The following is a 10748-nucleotide window of genomic DNA, read 5'->3' as shown; positions in this document are numbered from 1 at the left end:
CAACTGTTTGAACACATGTAATACATCCACCATCATTTGATCAGTCTCTCACATGCTTTCATTATATTTATGTACATGTACATGTAGATGCAGATGAACATGTACATACACACGGGTACTTATTAACATATATCTTCAACCATATGTATGTTTTGAAGTAGACACAAAGTAAGAAACGAGTATTCAATCTCTCAATTTGTCGCTCCACTTTCACACAAATACGTACAAAAAAAGAGTGCTAAAAATCTTGTTTTGTCTTTTTTCCGTATAAAATAAGTTTTGATCATGCGATATAACATGTTATTTTAGCTTTAGTTAAATTATTTGTCAAAATAAACATTATAAGATGAATAGTGTAAAATGTTTTTTTTTGGCGAATGTTTTTCTCCGTTTTCAAATTAATAAGCGGTGGACACTTGTTAATATCATTACTCTTCAAAATTGATTGATTTGTTCTATCATACATATATATAACATCATGACATGATACAATCATACGTAAACCGTATTCACTAGTATCACTATAATTGTAGATCCTTGTTTCATGATGGATCAGTAATGGAAGGAATGGCAGAGCAAGCTTGAGCTTGTTTCCAAAGGTCTTCAATGATCATAACCAGTTTTGTGTTGAATCGATTCACAAAGAACTTCGGTAACCATCCAGCAGGATCCATCTTCAAAATCATATATATACCATATATTTATAAGTTTAATCGACTATAATTAATCAATAAGTATTTTGCAAAATTGTATCTTGAATCTTACCTGAACTACATAAGTCACCATGCATGAATCATCATCAAGCTTTTCGACAACCCATCCTGATTGCAGTAGCAACCCTCTTATAGAATTATTCTGCTTTGGCTGCAACCCTGCAGCTATCTCTTTTGGCAATGAAGCTACAGCTACCACCTTCAATATAACCATATTTATATCATCGCTTTCACTTTCAGATCAAATTACAAACGATAAAATGAAAACCAGAGCATTAATTAATTGATTCATCAATTACCAGAGTCCCATCATCCATTGTTTCGCGTCTCTCGTACACAATGAACTCTCGGTTACGGAAAACAGGCTTAGCGCTCTCCCCAAATCTCAATCGTATAATGCTCAGGTTTTCATCAAGATCTTTGATGTATCTTGCTTCCACCAAATCCGAGTCCCATTGCTGTTCATACATGTTCATGAGAAACAATTTCTGTTGTAGTTTCGAAAAAGGAGTTGAAGCTAGATTTCGATCATTTACCTTGGCAGCATCAATGGCGTTTGCAACTGTGATAAATTGTTCAGTCGACACGGATTTAAGCAACCACCGGCTTCTAAAAGCGTGAAAAGATCCAGATCCAGACCTACGTTTCGATATCTCAACTCCATCTTCAAAAGCCAGTACTTTCCATCCATCGTTCCCGTTTCCAGCTCTGTTGGAATCAGAAGCAGATAATAGTTCTTGTATGCAGCTCTCACTTGCGAAGAAGACGAACCTCCTCAACGAATCATCACTGATAGACCTTTCGATTATGAAATGAAAACAAGAATGTAATCATAATCATATGAAGTGACGTGTGATATATCAAAATGAATCAATGAGAAAGTACAGGAGATTATAGGGAGTTGTCGAAAAGGTACCATGATCTCGTGCTGCAAGGTGCTGGACTGCTGCTGTTCACCGTAGGCATTTCTATATGAAATTATTGTGTAAAAATATTTTGTGAATAAATGAATGGAACATATATGATATAAGAAATGTGAAAGATGGAAATGAATACATACATATATTGTGTATAAGAGAGAGAAACAGATGGAGGGACATATGGAAGTACAGAGTTAGATTAATAGTTTAATTCGAGAATAGATGAGAAATAATGAGAAGTGGACCTAGTTGCTAGATGCACATGGCAATGCCAGATGAAGTTCTATCATTACATATAAACTCAACTTCGCACATCTTTGTTTCCCTCTCTACAATACAAGTCAATTTATTTATATTTTAATTTTACTATTATATTAATAATCGTTCAAGTTGATAAATTTTAGGAGGTTTAAATATTTGTCGATGTGTAATATTTTAAGTGTGGATGTCCATAAAAGGGTCGGAACTTGGTCGTGTAAATTGATAAAAAGATAAAATATTGTTGTATAAATCAGTCAAAGAATACTAAACTGTTCTCATCTTCTAAAATTGTTTTACATAGAAAGTTATAGGTTAATTATTATTTTTTGTAATAATAAATTAATTATTTATAAAAATCAAATACAAATAAAAATAACTTTGGCACGTCACTACCTCATTGTGATTTTGTTCTTAAGCTTTATCTATTTGATACGCTACCCAACCCATTTAAGACAATATGACATAATGACCTATAACTAAAGAATTTCAATATAGAGAAATTAAAAGCAACATGCACCAACATCCCCATGTGCTGATCATCCTATTCCCCACCCCTTTGCATCTTTTCCTTTAAGAAACTAAAAGAATCTGTCTCTTATCTCTGAAATCTAAGGGGTAGGATAGAGTTTATACTGAAAGACAAGATTAATAGATTTCAAAACAAATCAAATATAAAATGTACAAGCAATTCGTGCCAGGTTATGATTGACAAGAGAAACCTACACTGTCCCCATATCATGTGCTATTGTGCTATGCCAAAACTCTACATTTAACATCTACCAAAATGGACACATTTGTATTTCCAAGAAGATCGATAATTATTATAGGACAACTTCTGTGCTAATTTCTGGCTTTTGGCTTGTTTAGCCACCCAATTTGTATGTTTATTTTAAATCTGGATTGAAAATGAATGCATGAACAAATTGCTAATGAAGTGAGCAAACTTCAATGCAAAAAGCAACAATAGAAGGCATAGAATCAAAACCATAAAAGATTTCCACCACAGAATACTTGAAAAAAGCATACAACAGTTGGTAGTGGGGAAAGACTTCTGGGCCAAACAACAAAAGTGGCCTTCACAGAAAGGAACATGGTTGAACACCGAAGAGGACCATCTATTGAGCCAATAAGCGATCCATAAGTGGGGGGAGAGGGCAGAACCTTTTTTATTCTCCATTAAGTTGTTTGCAACGGAAAGAGGCCAACTACGGAAGCTTCTATGGTGGAAGGAGTACCTATAAAAAGAATAGGATGCCCAACTATCTGGACCACTAAAGCACTTTGTAACAACTATAGATTGTGAAATACGGGTTAGATAGGTTGGGTAACAAATTCATATTAAAAATATTTCAACCATCAGATTCACATATATTGTGTGAATTTAAATAATTTACTACCTTAATTAACCTTAGACTGTATATATGCTGTTAGAAGACAATCATGAAAACAGAAATTACACAAACATAAAGTTATAGAACAAGGACCAGATAAAATCACTATCCGTATATCAAGTCCCCTTTAGGTCGTTGATATATGGAATTGAGCCTAAGATCCTCCAATGACCTCTCTAGTTAATTAAGAGAAGATGGGCTGGAACCTTTATGTGATGGTATTAAGGAGCTAGAAAGGTGTGAATCAAATAATGAAGACAAGACACATACTTATATCACTCAAATTCCGGTAATTGCAATGCTTCATGAAAGGTCGTAGCTGTTCAGAAATTATACGGCAAACCATCTTTCTCTCCAATATTAATAACCGAAAAAAGTGTTGCTCTAATTAACAACATAAAATTTTATTAAATCACTAACTAACGAGAACCTAAGGAGAAACTGTTAGGGTGTGAAGACTTGATCAAATGTGTTTGGGTATTTGGAATCATATATGAACATCAAGAATCAGGATAGAGCATTCCAAGAGAACAATCATTGTGAGAGTACACCTTTAGGAGTAATTTGTAAGAAAGAGTGATTCTTTTGTTTTGAGCTCAAATGAGGTGTAACAACTAATGATTATAATAGTTCTTGAAAGTTCAATAAAATTCTCTCTCTCTCTCTCTCTCTCTCTCTCTCTCTCTCTCTCTCTCTCACACACACACACACACATGAATGTGTGCATGTGCGTTTTCATGTGGATATAGGTCGCTTTGACCGAACAACGCTAAATACTATGTTCGGTTTTAATTTCAGTTTTTTGGAAATTTTATTTCGCAAGTTTCATCGAATTTTTTTTCTTTTTTCTAAAGTGTTTAACTTGTTTTACTGTTTTTCCAACAAACTAGTATCAGAGCTATGACTACAGATGGGAGAGTTAAGATCAATAAATTTAATGGTTACGATATTGGATTCTGGAAAACGAAAATCAAAGACTACATTTACCAAAAGAAATTACATGAATCATATTCTGAAAGGAAACCTGAAGCAATGAAGCATGAGTATTGGGATTTGTAAGATTGGCAACCACTTGGAGCGATGAGGTTACCATTGGCATAGAATGTAGCTTACAACTTTGTCAACGTGAAAACTACTCATGGGTTGGTTGTGAGATCCCCATTTTTCACGGCCCGAAAAGACCTTTTTATGCTTATTTTAAAGCAATGTATTCTTTTGTGAATGCAGAATTTGTCTCATAAAAGTATTTCGAATAAATGTTCTCATTGATTATTAAAAAATTGGGATGCCATAAATAATATAAGAAACATAAGAATAAACATAGTCACTGCAGGCCTTATAATATCTTATTATACAATAGCCTACTCTTCCTCAAATCTGTTATCAAATCTAAACATCACTATCCATGTACCTAAGTACTGTTACATGTGATACAAAGAAGTTAACTAGGTCAGACTTGGGAGCCTGATGAGTACATGAGATTTTTATCCTACAATAATATAATTAATTTTTTTAATTATATATTTCACATGAATCAAATAACCCGATTACCCATTTCCGTTATTCTCACTCCATAATCCAAAATTGATGATCTCAAGGGATCCATCTTAAAGAATATCTTTGTGGACAATGATGCCTCAAGGATTCCGTAGCAACATGTGTTAATAAGACAACCATGGGGTGAACAGAGTACCCACATGAATAATTCATTCATACCTACAGTTCGTAGTCCTGTCCATATGAGGTTCCTTAACATCTACAAGTCGGGTACATGCCCATGTACAGTCTAGTAACACCTACAGGTCGTAGACCTATCCTCGCACGATTCATCAATGCCTACAGGTCATAGACTTGTCTGCATACCATCTATTAACATTTACATGTTATAAACCGTCCTATGTATGAACGATTAACACCTACATGTTGTAAACATGACTATGTATGACTTATAAACACCTACAAGTTGCAACTATGTCCATGTTTCGCTCGACTTGTCTAGAATAGTTAGTGGCACATCCTTTATATCCTACTAGATGACTAATCTCTAGTAGTACAATAATACCATATTGGCTACAACTCATCATCATATTTTACTTTCTATAACCCTTCACTAACAAATATATTATAGGTATGAAAAGGCATATATGGTAAGTCATATATAAATCATCTTATATTATTTCATCTAACAGAGAACATTTTTATCACAAATAATAAGTGCATTGTAACACCCTAAATTTCAAATACACAACTTATATCAACATGGTCCCAGTAACCTCTAATATTAAAATGTAAATACTCAAATCATATTAAATAATAGCAAAAGCAAAAGAAATTTAAATAATCACTTGGAGCGTTACATCTTCTTAAAATATAGCACCCGGTTCCTCGTATGTATTTTCATTCAAGTAATTATAACATTTTGGCATGGGACTCGGCGAGTTAAAGGTCCAACTAGTCGAGTAGAATCGACTTTGGACACGGGAGTTTAGTGACCTACTCGACGATTCGGCAAACCGACTCGACGAGTAGGCGTTGTTTGGACAAAACCCTAAATCTGAGGGATTGCACCCTATTTAAATGTCTTAATGCAGCCTCCATCATCCCTTATGCTCCCATAACACCTCATACTGAAACCCTAATCTTTTTATGAGATCTAAGGCCCTTTTTGGTGATTTTGGTGGTTTGTGATCACAAGAAAGAAGGAAAAGATTGAGGAGCCAAGAGGAAACCAGAAGATTTCGAGTTTGTGCAGCATCTACAGTTCCTTAGAGGTATAAAGCTTATACCTGGTTCATTCATGTTCTAGATCCCTTTTGGAGTGAATTAGGGCTTTTTGGAACCATTTTTGGTGACCAATCATGAGTGCAAGTATGGTTGGGGGTCAAGACTCTAGATCCAGGGTCCTTAGGGACTACATGGCCTAAAGTGGCCAACTTTGTAGCCATTGAGAGCCACATGCACCTTTAGACCTCATTTTTGGGTCCATTAAGCTTATACTCCCATGCATGCACCTAAAGTTCATAACTTTACGTGCTAGATCGGTCTTAGAAGCCCAGATCTGTCTTTTGGATGAATGTTGTACATCAAAAGTCGAGATATAAGACTTGGACAACACTGACTCATTGAGTTGTTCTTGGAACTCGGCGAGTCCAGGGCTTGATTCCCCAAGTTGTTGAGGTTCAAAGGACCCAGTTGAGTGTTAGAAGGGTCTTAAAGGGGTCCATGGGAGTGACTCAACATATTAGACTTAGCAATGGACCTGGGAATCATAGGACTCGACGAGTGTATGAACAGACTCGGCGAGTCCAAGGCAATCTCCCAACCTTTTGAAGATGGACTCAACGAGTTGTTCATACAACTCGGCGAGTCGGATGAAGGTTCATTCGATGATATTATAGAATGAGAACTCGTCGAGTATTTGCTAAACTCGATGAGTAGAGTCGGGAAGGGGTCAAATGAAAGAATAAGGACTCGGCGACTTGGCGGCCCAACTCGGCGAGTTAGGTCAATTGGAAGTTGACTTTAACCGGGATATTGACATTGGCCAGGGGTAAAATAGTCATTTTACCCTAAGAGTAGTTATCAGCTTCTGACTTAGTGTCTTTATGGAAATTATAGCCGGAGAATCGCTGAAGCAGCAAACAGAGACTTCTCACTCGGATTGACAACATTCACTTCTCACTCGGATTGACAACATTCATTCATACGAGGTGAGTTACCTTCCAGTAGCGGTGGGTCTACGGCCACAATGTCGGCCCACCAGTAGGAGTTATATGTTAGAGGATTGTCTTTGTGATATTCATCTAGGTTTGCTACTACCTGATATGTTATATGCTGGCATGATATGTTATATGTGATAGTGGTAGTAGGAGAGGAATAGTCCCCCAAGTTCGGTTGTTAGGACCGAAGGGTAGGTCAGCACCCCATAATGGCTTGACACGGGTAATAGGTCCGAACCCCAGAATAGCTTGACACGGGTAGGCCGGCATCCTAGAATGGTCGTACCGGGTAGGTCGGGCACCCCATAATTGCCCAACAGTATGTATGTTATATGATTTTATGGTATGTGGTACGATGGGGGAACTCACTAAGCTTTGTGTTTCATTTTTCATGTTTTGACTTCTAGAATGATTGGGTTATTCGAACCTCCACAGTCGGTCATACGTTGGAAGTAGGTATAAAGGAAGACTGTCATGAATCGGTCTGTGGATTAAACCCACGCTCACTTGAATCACTTCATGAATTTATCACATGTGATTAGTGAAACGATAACATTATATATTCTTGAAACCGAGACGTGTGAGTTGTTATTTGCTGGTCGGTTGCACATTGATGATAAGTAAACACACCAGTAACTTGGTGTTATAAAACTTATTGTTGTGTGTGATTCGATTAATAGGTGGAAGCAAGCATTTGAGTTAAAGTTTATACATTCCTTTTACCCAAGGTGGGATAAAAACGATATCTGTAGGCCCCTCAATGATTTAGTGATGACACCCTAAGTGCTTGGCCAAGCCGGGACTAAGTTGATGATGGGTTTTGAGCATTCTAACACTTCCTAAGTTTGCATGCAACCCTAATAACCTTGGATCTATGTTTTTCTAATTATCATGCAAAGTTGATTTCCAAGGTTATGATCCTATCTAGCATCCATGGGGAACAATTTTAACTTGAATGAAAGATAGAACTACATACCTTGTTGTTGATTTTGATCCTTGAAACCTTGTGAGCCTAGCACCCCAAGTGTGATGGCTCAAATGCTTCACACAACACCAAATGCTATGGAGTAAACTTGGAGAGAAACTATAACACTCTAAAAATCGGCTCTAGCCCTCAAGCATGCATGTGTAGCTGATTTTGGGAGAAACATGAGCTTTATATAGTGTTGACACATCTAGGGTTACACCATGTAAACCCTAATGTGTCATGACTCTTCATTTCCATGACCCATGGGTTTGTAACTCCCATGGAGCCTCCGTGGAGCATCTAATGGGTTTAACCCAACTTGATTATCCATAAAGCCTCTTAGCCCACTATACAAGTTATGGATGATTTACATAATCAACCCATATATTTAGTTAGTTATCTTTTTGATCACATAATTAATTCTTGATCAAACTAATTAAATAATATTGTTAATATATTAGAACTTATAATATATTAATAAACCACAAGTGTTATTTCTCTCATTTAGTCTATCCAATTGCATGGTGCCATGCAACCCATATGGACCATGCTGGGTCGGGTCAAGTACATACCAGAAATAGTTATGGACTTAGACACCTTATCCAACAGTCTCCCACTTGGATAAGTCTAATAACTATAATTGCAAGTATGACTTCAGGAACCGATCGGCAATCGTAGCTCTTTTCAAGGTTTCTCGGAACTGAGAAGATGATGGTACGCCATTTCAGATAAGTGACCATATAATCCTCTGTTCTAGATATCAGCCGGACAAATACATGGAACAATGTCTTACTTTTGTCCAGCAGTTTGTTTCCCGATTTCCGATTTGTTTGACATAGAACTTAATTGAACACATCAACTTAGTTCTGACCAAGCCCGGTACATGGGTCAAAACAAAATCATCGAGGGGCCCAGATATCACCTTCTAATCCAAGAAGGAACATATAAACTTTGACTCATATGCTCGTTCTACTACTTGTTAAATTACACACAAACGCACATTTTATAACATCGAGTTACCAATGCGATTTCGCACGATCAATGCCTAACTAACTCATAGTTAACACGTCATATCTCTAGGTTTGAAGACTTATATGATATTACCGTCTCGCGATCACTCGAGATAAATTCCATGAAGTGATACCAGCGAGCGTGGGTTGAATCCAATACTCAGAACTTATGAGCACTCATGAGTGTTGAGGCCATGTCCAACATCTTAGACCTCTACAACCAACTCATGACAGTCTTACTTCATATCTACTTCCAACATATGACTGACTGTGGATAATTTGAATAATATGTAAAACAACATAAATATTCTGGAAGTCAAAACATGCAAAAGAAATAATAGTAAACGATTGACAATGGATAGCAACACTTTACTCATAAATAAACATAACTTTTATTCATCATCAAATGTCAATTACATTTTACAAATTTCAAAATTATCTAACTACTAAAACTAATATCATCCTTCAGCCCTATGCTCCTAGCATGCTGGAGATGCTTAACCCTACCCAGTCCCCTCGTGAGGGGATCTGCCGGGTTCTCATCCGATGATACCCTCTTTGCCATGAGTAGTCCTTCTTCTATTCGATGTCTGATGAAATGATATTTACTGTCAATGTGTCTGGATCTCCCATGATCCCTTGGTTCCTTTGCTAAGGCAACTGCACTTTCACTATCACAGAAAATCTCTATGGGCTCCGATATAGCTGGTACAACTCCAAGGTCTCCAATGAAGTTCTTTAGCCATATAGCCTCTTTTTCCGCCTCGCTTGCCGCTATATACTCTGGTTCGCAAGTTGAATCAGCCACTGTCTCTTGCTTGGAACTTTTCCAAGAGATTTCTCCTCCGTTTAAGGTAAAGACCCAGCCCGACTGAAAGCGTAAATTATCCCTATCAGTCTTGAAGCTAGCATCATTATACCCTACAACTCTCAAGTCATCACTCCCACCAAGGGTAAGGAACTAGTCCTTAGTCCTCCGCAGGTACTTGAGAATATTCTTTACCGCTGTCTAGTGAGCCTTACCAGGGTTCCCCTGATACCTGCTAACCATGCTTAAAGTAAAGGCTACATCAGGTCGAGTGCAGGTCATAGCATACATGATCAGGCCTACTGCAGAAGCATAAGGTACTTGTCTCATTTCTGCTATCTCAACCTCAGTACTCGGGCTCTGAGTCTTACTCAGTCTAGCACTACTCTGGATGTGTAACTCTCCTTTCTTGGAATCTTGCATGCTGAATCTCTTCAGCACCTTCTCCAAGTATGTACTCGGACTAAGTCCAATTAGTCTTTTACTCCGGTCTCTCAGAATCCTTATCCCTAGAATATAGGCAGCCTCTCCAAGGTCCTTCATAGCGAAACACTTCCCAAGCCAGGACTTAACTTCCTACAAGGTTGGGATGTCATTTCCTATGAGTAGTATGTCATCCACATATAGTACCAAAAAGCTAACTATACTCCCACTATCCTTGACATACACACAAGATTCATCTTCACTCCTTGAAAAGCCAAACTCTTTGACTATCTCATCAAATCAAAGATTCCATCTGTGAGGTGTTTGCTTTAATCCATAGATGGATTTCTCAAGCTTACATACTCTATTAGGGTACTATGTGCTGACAAAACCCTCTGGCTGATTCATGTAAACATCCTCAACCAACTTTCCATTAAGTAAAGCAGTTTTCACATCCATTTGCCATATTTCATAGTCATGAAATGCAACTATGGCTAACAATACCCTAATAGACTTAATCTTGGCTACTGTTGAAA

General features: G+C 37.3%; 1 protein-coding gene across 3 annotated transcripts; it reads right to left on the bottom strand.

The window, feature by feature from the left end:
* Window positions 1–402: 402 nt before the first annotated feature.
* On the bottom strand, window positions 403–1961 carry LOC111882786 (uncharacterized). 3 transcript variants are annotated; one of them, XM_023879154.3, is made up of 6 exons: window positions 1879–1961; window positions 1630–1681; window positions 1250–1511; window positions 1013–1171; window positions 766–912; window positions 403–674 (listed from the first exon to the last, which is right to left on the bottom strand). In XM_023879154.3, the coding sequence occupies exons 2-6, from the start codon at window positions 1677–1679 to the stop codon at window positions 543–545; spliced, it is 750 nt and encodes a 249-aa protein (XP_023734922.1). In that variant the 5' UTR covers window positions 1680–1681; window positions 1879–1961; the 3' UTR covers window positions 403–542. The 3 variants fall into 3 exon arrangements, with proteins under 3 accessions (XP_023734922.1, XP_023734921.1, XP_042754283.1); XM_023879153.3 differs by having other exon boundaries at window positions 1774–1912; XM_042898349.2 differs by lacking the exon at window positions 1879–1961 and having other exon boundaries at window positions 1630–1845.
* Window positions 1962–10748: the final 8787 nt, after the last annotated feature.

This window comes from Lactuca sativa, chromosome 9 (assembly GCF_002870075.4).
Source record: "Lactuca sativa cultivar Salinas chromosome 9, Lsat_Salinas_v11, whole genome shotgun sequence".
Classification (NCBI taxonomy): domain Eukaryota; kingdom Viridiplantae; phylum Streptophyta; class Magnoliopsida; order Asterales; family Asteraceae; genus Lactuca; species Lactuca sativa.
Note: the sequence above shows the minus strand (reverse complement) of the source record. Positions and strands in the feature narration are given on the sequence as shown.